Raw genomic sequence first — 13,774 nt, forward strand, 5'->3', positions numbered from 1 at the left:
TAAAAGAAAAATAAAATAAGAAAGAAAGAAAAAGATCTCTAGAGGCTCAGCCTTGGGTAGCAGGGCATGTTGGCAGCTTGGACTTCACGGGGAGGCGGGGGGAGCTCAGAATGGTACACATTATGTTTTTTGACTCTGCCCACTAAAATTGATAGTAAATTTAGTCCTCAAAATTAAAAGTTGAGGCGTCTAGCCTTCCTGAGAGGACTGTTGTGACTGTTGTAGGAATAACCACTCCTGTATGGGTTTGATTCCTGGTGAAAGCATGAGTTTGGCATCCTCACTTCAAATACCCTTGGTTGCACACATCTCCTCTTTCCTTTCAACTTCACATCATGAAGTGATACAGCAAGATGATCTCAGCAGCTGAGTGTTTGAAGCCAGTTCAGCCTCTTTAGTGAGTTCCAGGCCAACAGGGCTACATAGTGAGATTCTGTCCTTTAAAAAAAAAATGCATATACAAAAGTAAACAAAAACAAGAAAATGAAGGACTCCTATCTGGTGAGCCCTTCAGTCTTAGACTTCTTCTGTCGTAGACCTGTAAGAAATAAATCTCTATTCTTTATAAATTACCAAGTTTCACATAATCTGTTACAGCAGTGGGGACAAAAGCAGTGAAAGGCTGTGCTAGCCCGTTATGGAGTGGACAGTGCACAACAGCAGTGAGGACCTCAGTTGTGGCTCTGACCCCAAGAGATCTGGAACAGTGTGGTTGGCAGTGCCATGCAGTGGAAGATAGGGTGGCAGAATCCTCTGCTCTCAGGAGGTGGGATGCTGAACAGAGATGGTGGCTCCTGGGGGAAGACGGCAATCTCAGTGGCTCAGGGGGAATTTCCAGGGGCAAATGATAGTTCTGAAGACATAGGGTTCCAAGACACCGCCCAGCTATTTCTGATTTTAAGTATTTGTTATTTTGATTTTGTTTGTGCAGTGATTGGGCCTGTGCATTCTAGGCCAGTGCTCTATGTTGGAACTATTTCCTTGGCCCTTGTTCTAAGAATTCAGTTTAGGATATGAAACATTAGGAAATATTTAGATGCATGTTACTTCTGCATGTTTATCTTAGTTGCTTGTATTGTTTCTCTCCCCTGGCTTCTTGGCCTTGTACTGTTGTGGTCATGGCCCATCCTTGATCTCTGCACAGTGTTCATTCTGTTCCTCCCTTTCTTACTTGGCCTCCTTTTTGTCTTCTAAATCATGCAGGCACCTGAGCAGCAGGGTCAGAAGTCAGGACAGGCAGACACAGGATCACAGCAACTATGGCTTCAGAATTCATTGTGAATTTAAAGGAGGAGGTGACCTGTCCTGTCTGTCTGGACCTCATGGTGGAACCTGTGAGTACTGATTGTGGTCACAGCTTCTGCCGAGCCTGCATCACATTGAACTGGGAGTCTATTAAAGGAGAGTTCACCTGCCCTGTGTGCCGAGTGAGTTACCTGTTTGAGAATCTGAGGCCTAATCGACATTTGGCCAATATAGTGGAGAGGATCAAGGAGTTCAAGTCCAGCCCAGAGGAGGAGCAGAAGGTGTTTCATTGTACAAGGCATGGAGAGAAACTCCAGCTCTTCTGTGAGAAGGACAAGGTGGCCATCTGCTGGCTTTGTGAGCGATCTCAGGAGCACCGTGGTCACCAAACAGTTCTTATCGAAGAGGTGGCCCAAGAGTACAAGGTAAGAAGTGGGAGGGTGTGGGAAACAGAGTAAGAAACAGTACCTGCCGTGAAATCTCTACTTCTTGGAACCCTTCGGTTACTTGATCATCATGGAATAGAGGCCTGGGATTTCCTCCATCCTGTTGCCTTCTGAGGCCTGAAAGAATAGGACTATCCACTGAGCTTAATCATAAGAGAATCTACCTGGGCTCAAACTCTAGAACTAGAGCAAATGTTTTTACAGCTTGTTATATACTGTTGGGATTTTATGTCCAAGAAAAGCTCTGATTATTCTTTAGCTATCACAGTAAATGAGATGAGGTTTGGAGAGATGGCTGAATAGCTTGTTGCTGAGCATAATGACCTGAGTTTGAACCCAGAAACCACATAACTCAAGGCCATAACTGATTCCTGCAAGTTGTCCTCTGACCTCTATATACCTGGGGTGACATGAGTGTGGGTATACACAAGCACACACACACACAGGTGCACTCACATGCAAAATCAATTAATTAGTTAATTAAAAAGACTAAATGAGGTGAGTCGTTACACCGAATTTCCTCTTTCCTTGCTATCAGCTTCCTCTTTTTTTTACATATTAGTGTAAAAAAAAATCAGTTTAACCAGGTATGATAGCAGATGCCTATAACCTCAACATTTCTGAGGCAAGAGGAACAAGAATTCTTTACATAATGAGACCACCGTATTATTAGTTTATTTGCTTGCTTGTTTTTCTCTGTGCAGCCCTGGCTGTCCTGGAACTTGCTCTGTAGATCAGGCTGGTCTTAAACCCAGGGATCCGCCTGCCTCTGCCTCCTGAGTGCTGTTATTAAAGGCATTTACCACCATGCCTGGCTTGAGACCACCTTTTTAAAAGAAATTGAGAGGATAGGGAACCTTTCTGAGTTGATGGTGACCTTATTCCTGTTTTCCAACTCCTAGATTTTAGTTGCCATTCTCTCTGTTTCTGTAAACTCTGCTGAGACCAACTTGATTTTGTCCCTGTTTGCCTTCTTTTTAGTGTTTACTATCTATTTGTTCATAATAGATAAAAACCATATGTGTAGCTGGGCGGTGGTGGCGCACACCTTAATCCCAGCACTCTGGAGGCAGAGGCAGTCAGTGAGTTCGAGGCCAGCCTGGTCTACAGAGGCCAGCCTGGTCTACAAAGCAAGTTCCAGGACAGCCAGGGCTGTTCCACAGAGAAATTCTGTCTCGAAAAAACAAAAAACAAAACAAAAACCGACCAAAAATAAAACAATATATGTATGTATGTATGTATGTATGTATGTATGTATGTATGTGTTATGTACATCATTCTTATCACATTCTTTTAAAGAACCGTAGCAGTCTTAGGCTTCCTTTCTTTCCAGAGGGGTTTCTTGGTCTTTTGTTAGGAACAGCAGTCCTACTAAGCACACAGCTTGACTCTGCTGCAATTCCTCTCCCACAGGGGAAGCTCCAGGCAGCTTTGCAAAAGCTGATGGCAGACAAGAAAGAATTGGAGAACTGGAAAGATGACCTTCAAAAGGAGAGAACTTTCTGGGAGGCAAGTGGGGATGCTTCCTAAAGAGTTCGGCTGATGCCTGGGAGGGACCTGGGCAAGAAGCTCCCTGGGTCTCCATTCCCTGGTAGTTGATGAGGACAAGAGGCCTTGATTAGTCCTCTCTACTTGTTCCCTTGGAGCTGGGGCTGCACACTGAGTGCATCACAACTGAGCCTGGCTATTTGGGGAGCTGACACCATGGAGGGGGTCTGGAGAGAGTGGGCACTGAGTCCTGGATCTCACTCCTCTGGTGCTATCTGCAGCTATGACTGTTGGGGAAGATGCTTGGGAATGGGTGGATCATGAATATGTACTCAGCGTTCAGCTTCTGCAGGAAGTTAAAGAGCAGAACGAGATGCAGGTGTGGTGGCACATGCCTTTAATCCTAGCATTTGGGAGGCAGAGGGAGACAGATCTCTGAGTTCAAGGCCAGTCTAGTGTACATCAAAAGTTCCAAGGCAACTAGGACTATAGGGTGAGAATCCCTCTCTCCCCATTTAAACAAAGAAACAAAATAAGAAACCAAGGATGGGTGGAACAATGGCTCAGTGGTTAAGAGTACTTTTTGCTCTTCCAGAGGACCTGAATTTGGTTCCCTACACCCACATGGTAGATCATAAGCATCCATAACTAGTTCTGAAGACATCCAATCCTCTCTTCTGGCTTCTTGTGGGCACTTGGCACACATATGATGCAGGCAGGCAACACACACATAAATAAAATAAATCAATAAATATATAAATAAAAATAAATGCATTTTTAAAGTATTTTTTTAAATTTTTTTTAAAGATTTATTTATTTTTATTTGATGTGTATGAGTGTTTGCCAGCATGGAGGTCAGAAGAGGGCATCAAATCTCTTAGAACTACATTTATAGGTGGTTGTGAATCAATGTGTGGTTGCTAGGAATTGAGCCCTGGTCCTCCAGAAGAGCAGCCAGTGCTCTTAACCACTGAGCTGTCTCTCCAACCCTAAAGTCTTTTTAAAAAGTGGAATGAGGATTATTACAGGCAGGAACGAGCATCTCGGACAGCTGTGTGAAAGCTGAATCATAGCCTGGTGTATCATTTTGGTTTAGGTGGTCTTGGTAAAGATGACCTGAGGTCTTGGTGTTGGAATAATTAACAGACACTAAAAGGTTATACATGCTTCCCTAAGACTCCCTTCCTTTTCTGAATCTCCATTCCTCATAAAAACTCCCCCACAAAACCTGGAGGTGGTGGCTTACGCCTTTAATCCAAGTACTCAGAAGGCAGAGGCAGATGGATCTCTGAGTTTGGATCTCAGCCTGGTCTACACAGTGAGTTCCTGGACATCCTGGACTATACAGAGAAGCCCTGTCTAGGAAAACAAACAAACAAAAAAATAAAATAACAACAAAAAAATTCCCACATAGCACATTTTGACAGACTGAATAATTCTCCCATTTCTTTCTTCTTCTTCTTTTTTTCTTTTCTTCTTTTTTTGTTTTGTTTTTTTGAGACAGAGTTTCTCTGTGTAGCCTTGGCTGTCCTGGAACTCACTCTGTAGGCCTCCAACTCACAGAGATCCGCCTGCCTCTGCCTCCTGAATGCTGGAATGAAAGGCATGCACCACCACCACCTGGCTTAATTCTCCCGTTTCTTATCTCTGAAGAATCAAATACAGAAAGATGTAGAAAATGTTCAGATGGAGTTTAGAAGACTGGGAGACATCCTGGACTCTGAGGAGAAGAATGAGGTGCAGAAGCTGATGCAAGAGAAGGAAGCCATTATGAACAGCCTAGCAGAGTCTGAAAATAAGCATGCCCAGCAGAGCAAGTTGCTAGGAGACCTCATCTCAGATGTGGAGCGTCACTTGCAGTGCTCAACCATGGAAATGCTGCAGGTAAGACTGCAGGAGGTCCCAGCATCTGACAGTCAGGACCTGGAAGCCATTTCCCTCCCTCTGAGCTGCTGTGACCTTCCTGGTGGGGACAGTAGGGCTCTCTGGGCCCTCCCTGAACTCTGTCCTGTACCAGTTTCAGAGACTGGGGAATCATTGCATGTATGGATGGCAAGGAGTGGAATTCTATTTTTATTAGTTTATCAAGTGCAGCACAAAAGATAAATGCTGGGGAGGAGATCTGTTGAATTTGTGGGCATTTATGGCACTGGCTCTTTACAGAGCTGTGTGTGGTTCAAGTACTTTTATCAACTCCATCTAGTCACTGGTAAATAAGGAACTTCCAGTTACGAGAGATGTTTATGTTGTCCACCATAGGATGAGGTGAGGCTTTCCCTATCTGCAGTAGCTGAGCAATTAAGAGCACTGGCTGCTCTTCCAGGGTGCCTGGGTTCAATTCCCAGCACCCACATTATAGTTCAAGACTGCCTGTAACTCTAGTTCAGGGGAATCCAACACACTCTTCTGACCGCCACAGGTACCAGGCATGCTAGTGCTGTGCAGCTGTATGTGCAGGCAAATGTCTATACGTATAAAATAATAATAATAAAAGTTAAAAAGAATGAACTGACATTACTTAAAAAAGTATTTCAATCAATTAAGCAACTGCATGTTGTTTTTGTTTTTGTTTTGTTTTGCTATTTAAAGAAGTGTAAATTTTTTATATTATTTTATATCACATTTATTTAGGTCATTTATACTTCTTAAAAATATTTTATGTACCAGGTGGTGGTGGTCACACCTTTAATCCCAGAACTTGAGAGGTAGAGACACGTGAATCTTTGTGAGTTCAAGGCCAGTCTGGTCTACAGAGCAAGTCTTAGGATAGCCAGGGCTACACAGAGAAACCCTGTCTCCCTGTCTCCCTGTCTCACAAAAACGTGTGTGTGTGTGTGTGTGTGTGTGTGTGTGTGTGTGTGCGTGTGTGTGTATTATTTATGTGCCAGTGGATAGGTCAGAAGACAACTTTGGAAAAATGGTTTTCTCCTTCATCCTCTACATGATTTCAGGGTTTGAATTTAAGTCCATCTGCTTGTATGGTGAAAGCCTTTACCCGCTGAGCCATCTTGCCAGCCCAGAGTTAGCTTCTTGGTGTCATATTCTGGTTTTCTATGTCTCCATGGGAATGTATTTCTTCCATCTAAGTTGTAAAATTTATAGGCAATGTTGGTTATAGGAAGTCCTCACCATCTTTTCAATTTCTCACTTTCCTGTTGTGTTCATTTTAATTAAAAAAATGTATATATCACATGGTATTTTGCAATATGCATGCATTATGGAATACCTACATGGTGCTGGTTCACATATGCATCACCTCACATTGTTACTCTGCTTTTTTTGTGATGGCAACAGTTTGAGTCTTTTTGTAATTTGAAGAATATATTATTTACTATACCCACTCACCGTACTTACTTTTTACAATACTAGAAATTTATCTTTTGAGAAATATCTGTCCCGCTTTCCCCCACCCAACTTCTGTCTACTCCCATTCTAGTCTCCTATGAGATCAGTTTTTGTACCTTCCATGTGGTCACATGATCTCATGCAGTATTTATTTAGTTGAACCTGGCTTGTTTCATGTGACCTAGACTCTGTAGGTTCATCCATGTTACCACAAATGGTAGTACTTCCTCGCTTATAAGAGCTATCTCGTAATCTATTGTGTACGTGTACCGCATTATTTTTTGTCTGTTGATTGCTGCTGAGATTGAGTCCATCTGTCAGCTATTGGAATAATGCTTCAGGAGACAGGACTGTGCAAATGACTCTAGGATGGCATGTTTTAACTCCAGAATTTAGCTGTAATTGAAATGATTAGTTTTCTTGTGATTTTTTTTAAACCATTTTGTATCGCTTTCTTAGTTTATGTTTGTTTACTGTAACCAGCTATGCTGGCAGACACGTGTATTCTTCGCTCTTTGGAGACAGAGCAAGAGAATTGTCACAAATTCCAGCCAGTATGATCTTCGTAGTGAGTTCTGTAACTCCAGTTCCATGAGATCTGACACTTCTGACCTGCATGGGCACCAGGCAAACATACATGTGGTGCACAGACATACATGCAGGCAAAACACACATAAAATAAAATATAGAAGAAACTTAAAAAGAAGTTAAAACAGGAGAGGTAGTAATGAGAGAAAGGAAAAAAAATGTAGGAATAAGAAGGGAAGCCTATGAGATGTGGGTGAAAAGTCTTGCAAAGAATGTGATCGAGTAGACTGTGTGGCGAAGGAACCATCTCAAAGCCTAACTGAGCAAGTCACAGATAAAAGCCAAACCACAGTGAGGTGTATGCAAGAGTGGAGTATATAATGATAGAAAAATAAGTAAAAAGAACACCATTGACGTGAATTATACTGAATTGAAAGATGAACATCTCAGATCCCTTTGACTCTAGAAGGTTCTACTTGGTACTGTGTAGATCTCTGCAGCCCACATGTTCCCTGTGTTCTGGTGTGTGAGGAAGGATAGGTTCTGAGTCCTTTTCAAGTGGTTCCTTCAGACCCCTGCACCCCACCGTGATGTCTTCTGGTCTTGTGGGTCCAGTGTATGTGAGGAGCAGCACTTCCTGGAGCTGCTGGCTGCTTTGCCACAGGCAGCTTCATTTTTCCAGCTTGTGTGCACTCTGGCAGTGGACTTGGCTCTGGGAGTCCATTTGTGGGGAAGCTGCTTGCTTCCCTACAGTGATCTCTGCTGCCTTAATCAGCTCATTTACAAACTGTCACTTGCAGGAAATGGCTCCTTGTGTGTTATCATGACTGTTTTCTTTCCGTTTCAGTTGCAAGGGTTCTCATCTTAATGAGAAGTCTTAACTCCCATTTTTTCTGTTCCTATCTAGGGTGTGGATGGCATCATAAAATGGTATGTATGGCTGCCAATGGCAGTTTTTCTGTGTGGTAAGAATGACTTAGTTTTCAAGCAAAACATAATTTCTCCCAGGTTGGGGCAATTTACATGTAGTATTGAATTTCTGATAAAAAAAACAAAAAACAAAAAACAGGGACTGAGTGTTTTGCCACTATTGAAAACAGATTAGAGTCTATGGTAGAGAAATGAGTTGTGGGGACCTATTCGGCTCAGTAGTGTGATTTGAGATAAAAAGATTAGGGTACTCTTAACTCCATTGTAATTTCAGCATTTTACTCATCCAATGTGCCTGCATGTGGCTCTGGATCTGGATTTAACAGGTGCTTGGTTTGTGGTAGATGACATGTGTCTTCTATGTCTGCAAACTACACAAACTTGTCCATTGGGAAAATTCCTGTATGTTCACACTATTTTCTCCTGAGACTAGAAGACATCCAGTCTTTCTGGAAGTATTTAGATTTACAAAAAATAGTCTTGAATCTCTGCACATGTCACTTTGATACAGGTGTGACCAACTGATCCATTTCTATCCTATACTCTCCAGTGGAAAGAGGATCTCCTTGGGTTTAGATAGCACACTCACATGGCCACACCAAGGAATTTCCTAAGACACTGGCATCATATTAATATTAGTTTGATGTCCTCATCTTCTCCAACTGTTCATAATTTTTCCACAAGAGTCTGAAAAATCAGATATTATCTGCGATTCTCTGTGTTAGCTAAAGGTGTTGAAGATGTTGGACTTTTCCAGGTGTATTTCCCACACTTTGCCTTGAGCACCCAGGTGTGGGTTCTGTACCCTGCTGTTTGATCCAAGAACCCACATTCATGAAAATATTTTTCCACACATTTTTCCCCAAGTACCTTAGTTTTGGTTTGTTTTAAGATTTATTTTATTATTATTTTTTATTTTTTGCAATTGTAATCATTTTTAAGTTCATAATTCAGTGGCATGAATTACATTCAAGATATTAATTACACTCATGATATTCATTAATTACACTCATGATATTAATTACATTTGTGGTATTCATTGATTACATTAGCAGTATTCATTCGATAACTATATTTATGATATTCATTAATTACATTAATTGCATTGATTTATTACATTCATGATATTATGTCCTGATACTATAGTCCATTTGTGGGGCTTTTCCATCACATAAAACAGAAATTCTGTACTTGGGAAATCATTGCTCTATATTCCTTTCTTCTCCATCTTGAGATAACAGCTAATCTTTCTGTCTCTATGAATTTGTATATTCTATATATTTCATGTAATACAATTCTATAGTATTGGTCCTTTTTTTAAATGTAAAAACATTTTATGTATAACTGCAGGAGAAATAATACACAAATAGCTTGAGCATAAAAACAGGTTATAATTCAAAAGTCCAGGGTTATTTGAAACTGGAAAATATTTTCTCTGTAGAAAATAGTAAAAATGTTAACATTTTCCAGTTAGCCCTTTTAAGCCAAATAATAGCTGAATTATACATATAAATATTGTTTAGATTCTGGGATACAGAAGAAACCTATATTTTTCCACACATTTTCTCCCAAGTACCTTAGTTTTGGTTTGTTTTAAGATTTATTATTTTATCGTCTCTTGTGAGTTCAAGGAGGCAGAGTGGCAGAAAATAATTTTAGAAAGCAAGAACCATGATTCTGAGAATGTAAGTTCTTCCCAATATCACACTGAAAGTAAGTTGGAGAGCACATGATAATATTTTTCAGATCCCCAGATGGCAGGCTACCCTTTTCAGCATCCTTAAGAGAGCTCAAGTAATCTGTTTTGAAATGAGAGGAAGTCAGTGGTGGTTGGGGGACATTAAGAGGGACTGGAGGTCAGTGGTGGTTGGGGGACATTAAGAGGGACTGGAGGTCAGTGGTGGTTGGGGGTCATTAAGAGGGACTGGAGGTCGATTGTTTTCTTTTTTTTTTTTTTTTTTTTTTTTTTTTTTGGTTTTTTCGAGACAGGGTTTCTCTGTGTAGCTTTGCGCCTTTTCCTGGAACTCACTTGGTAGCCCAGGCTGGCCTCGAACTCACAGAGATCCGCCTGGCTCTGCCTCCCGAGTGCTGGGATTAAAGGCGTGCGCCACCACCGCCCGGCTCATCCCTTGTTTTCATCCCCAGGAGTCACAGTTTTTCACTCACGAAGTCCAAAACCATCCCCAAGGAAGGAAGAAGAGTGTTCAGAGCCCCTGACCTGCGAGGCATGCTGCAGGTGCTGCAAGGTGAGGAGACTTATGTCACATGACTTGCCTTTGGGAGTCTAGTGCTTTCTAGATACAGACAAGGAAGAGTAGATACCATGTACTGATGATTTGACCATCTCTGATGGGAAATGACCATTCATCTTTGACCCTATTATGGTTTTCAACTCTTCCCCTGATCTGGAGAAGAAATGGATTTTAGAGTACCTTTGCTTGCATTTAATATTGTGAATTTTTATCATTTCAGAGCTCATAGAGGCCCAACGCTACTGGGGTAAGGAGAAAAAACAGCACCATAAGCCACTCCTTTCTCACTGTCTTGCAGAGCTTGTGTTTCTGTTAGGCCTCATGTTGCTTCTCCCAGAATATGTTGTATGCTTCTGCAATGTTCTGCCTCTCCTGTGACTTCTACATCAAGTTCCTCCACATTTTCTTCTTAAACTTCTATTCATAATATCACAAATAAGGCTGTTTCCTGTCCTCATGACACTCACTCCTGTCATTTTTGTGCAGTTCAAGTGACACTCGTTAAGAACAACAATCCAAACATTGCCATTACCGAGGACAAGAGACAAATAAGATATGAAGACCGTCAAACAAGAAATTTTGCGCCTGGGGGTGAGAGCTATCATGAAGGTGTTCTGGGCTACCCAGCTATCCAGTCAGGAAAACATTATTGGGAAGTAGATGTGTCTGGAAAAGGTGCCTGGGTTCTGGGGTTGAGTGATGGAAGCTACCTCTTCAATCCAGTATTTCGTTCAAATGCTGAAAGACGCCTAGATCCCTTATTTCGCTTGGGTATTAGTAATGATTCACATTATCAACCTAAATATGGCTTCTGGGTTATAGGGCTGTGGAACAAGTGCGTGTATAATGCCTTTGAGGAGTGTGCTTTCACACGCAAGCCCAGCGTCTTGACTCTGTCTCTGATGGTCCCTCCCTGCCGTGTTGGCATTTTCCTTGACTATGCAGCTGGCACCCTCTCGTTTTACAATATTTCCCACCATGGGACTCTCATCTATAGATTCTGTGCAAATTCCTTTCCTGATAGGGTTTTCCCATATTTTAATCCTATGGGATGTTCAGAGCCAATGACAGTGTGCTGGTCAGACTCATAAACCTTCATCTGTTTCTGTGTAGGGCCTCTGGCTCTGGTGTGTATCTCATATGCCTGAACTCCTGGACACCATTTTACCCTTTATTTTATATATATACCTATATATATATTTTTTCTGTCTCTAGTCTTTCTCTGTGAACATCTTTCACTGGTAAATAGGATATATTCATTTCTTTGGGCCATATTCTTCAGATCCTTGGGTTTTTTTTGTTTTTGTTTTTTTGGTGAGAATAGTAAATCATTTCCCATATGTTCAAGGGCAAATATTTGAGTCCTCACTACGTAAGATAACTCTGCTGCCAAATTCTTCTTTTATTCTCTATGCCCAAGATGAATCCCAAGAACTGCACCACTGAGCCACTTGACTCCGTTATATCTCTATAACCCCATTCTACTCATCAATGCAAGAAGATTAAAGAAAGTCCTTTAACAACTTGTCCATTCATTTTGAAAATTATATGTAGGAGTTCATGGTTAAAAAATGCACCCATGCGGGCCAGTAATGGTGCACACCTTTAATCCCAACACTTGGGAGACAGAGGATCTCTGTAAGTTCGAGGCTAGCCTGGTCTACAGAGCTTGTTCCAGGACAGCTAAGGCTACACAGTGAAACCCTGTCTTGAAAAACAAAAACAACAAAAAAGAAGTGCACCCTTAGAGTAGGCTGTTTTCACCATGATGCTTCTTCATCAAGGAATTAAGGAGAGAACATCACAAATGATACACACTGAAGTAGATGGTGTGCTCACTTAGGCAGCATGTCTACCAAAAGTAGAATGATAACAGAAAATTAATACAACCCCTGCCCAAGGATGACACACAAATTCATGCTGTTCCTTTTGTTTGTTTGTTTTTGTTATTTGTTTTTCGAAACATGGTTTTTCTGTATAGCTCTGGTTGTCTTGGAACTCTCCTTGTAGATCAGGCTGGCCTCGAACTCAGAGAGATCTGCCTGCCTCTGCCTCCCAAGTGCTGGGATTAAAGCCATGTGACACCACTGCCTGGCACATGTTCCATATTTTTGAAGAACATTAATGTCCTAAAACAGAGAGAGAGACAGACAAACATACACACACACACACAGAGACAGAGACAGAGACAGAGAACGACAGAAAGAGATTGAGAGAGAGAGAGTAAACCATGTGTATCCAGAGGACTTAAGTTAGAGTCCTGGTTCTAAACATGCCAGCAGTCCCAGCATGAATAACATACTTAACAGATGTGCTTATTCTTTTTTGTATATAATTTTGCTGTAAATACTGCAGGTGCCTCAAGCCAATGTAAGAAAATAAATATGAAGCTGGCAATATAGTTCAGTGGGTAATAGACCTTGTCCCCAAGCCCGGGCACCTGAATTTGATCCCCTGAACCCATACTCCTACAATCTGTCTTCTGAATTCCACACACATGCTGTGGCATATAGAGGCCCAGACACATACATAAACACAAAATAAACAAATACAATTTTCTAATAAAAAGAAACTCGCTAAGTATAGAGCATCCACTGAAGTATCTCAGTGTTTACTCTGTTAATTACCGTAAGATATACACTGTATTATAGTGTCCCATGAAGCCACGGGCAAATGGGGAACAAGGATTGCTTTCCCCAAGTCTTGATTCCTAGTCCCTAGATAACTACTATCATGATCTGATCACTCTAGGTTTCTCATGGCTATTGTATGCTTCTTTTTTTTTCACACTTAAGGGTAATTTTTGTGTTGTCATATATTGGTCCTTATCGAGTACTAAATTTTGTGATTTTCAGATTATTTTTAGTAATAATGACAATACTGGCAAATTTATCTTTCACTGTATAGTAAAACATAAACAACAGAGTATTACTAGGGACTTGCCTTGTCTCAGCAGTCCAGTATGGTGTCTTATTCCATTGGGGGGGGGGGGCACGGTCCTTATCACTGTGACTAAAATAAATGATTATTAAGATGTGTATCAGAACTTTGTGTGGTAGCACATCTGTGCCATCCCTGCACCTGGGGGAGTTGTGGCAGGAGGATTGCTATGCATTTGAAGGCAGGCTCATACAGAGTAAGACTCCATTAAGAAAATAAAGAATATATATTGCTTTACTTCAAAATCACTACTCTACTTTGTTTTAAGAAATGGAATAACTAGATTGCAAAATCCCAGATTTTTTTTTCTGTTTTCACTATTTGTAAATGTTTCTGTTTGTTAAAAATAAATATTCTTAACTTCAGAGCTGTCCGATCTTCTTTTATTTAAATATCTCTTCAATAATTGTTTTGGGGCTGGAGAGATGACTCAGCAGTTAAGAGCACTGACTGCTCTACAAGAGGTCTTGAGTTCAATTCCCAGCAAACACATGGTGGTGGCTCACAACCATCTGTAATGAGATCTGGCGCCCTCTTCTGGCCTGCAGACATACATGCAGGCAGAACACTGTATATATAATAAATAAATCTTAAAAAAAA

The 13,774-nt window shown here is 41.2% G+C and overlaps 1 protein-coding gene and 1 non-coding gene across 3 annotated transcripts in view; both read left to right on the plus strand.

Annotated features, from left to right (window-relative positions):
* Nucleotides 1-13,539, plus strand: part of LOC128095666 (tripartite motif-containing protein 30A-like) — a 24,349-nt gene extending 10,810 nt beyond the window's left edge. For both annotated transcript variants that reach the window (XM_052714853.1, XM_052714852.1), the window contains exons 2-8: nt 1,204-1,670; nt 3,105-3,200; nt 4,833-5,063; nt 7,960-7,982; nt 10,128-10,228; nt 10,455-10,481; nt 10,721-13,539. In XM_052714853.1, coding sequence (XP_052570813.1) covers nt 1,260-1,670; nt 3,105-3,200; nt 4,833-5,063; nt 7,960-7,982; nt 10,128-10,228; nt 10,455-10,481; nt 10,721-11,325 — 1,494 coding nt within the window. In that variant the 5' untranslated portion in view covers nt 1,204-1,259 and the 3' untranslated portion in view covers nt 11,326-13,539. The remainder of the gene's footprint in view (nt 1-1,203; nt 1,671-3,104; nt 3,201-4,832; nt 5,064-7,959; nt 7,983-10,127; nt 10,229-10,454; nt 10,482-10,720) is intronic.
* On the plus strand, nt 12,066-12,171 carry LOC128095782 (U6 spliceosomal RNA). Its single transcript, XR_008213386.1, has one exon. It is a non-coding gene; the product is annotated as a U6 spliceosomal RNA (small nuclear RNA).
* Nucleotides 13,540-13,774: the final 235 nt, after the last annotated feature.

This window comes from Peromyscus californicus, unplaced genomic scaffold (assembly GCF_007827085.1).
Source record: "Peromyscus californicus insignis strain IS unplaced genomic scaffold, ASM782708v3 Scaffold_4__1_contigs__length_199733344, whole genome shotgun sequence".
NCBI classification, from domain to species: domain Eukaryota; kingdom Metazoa; phylum Chordata; class Mammalia; order Rodentia; family Cricetidae; genus Peromyscus; species Peromyscus californicus.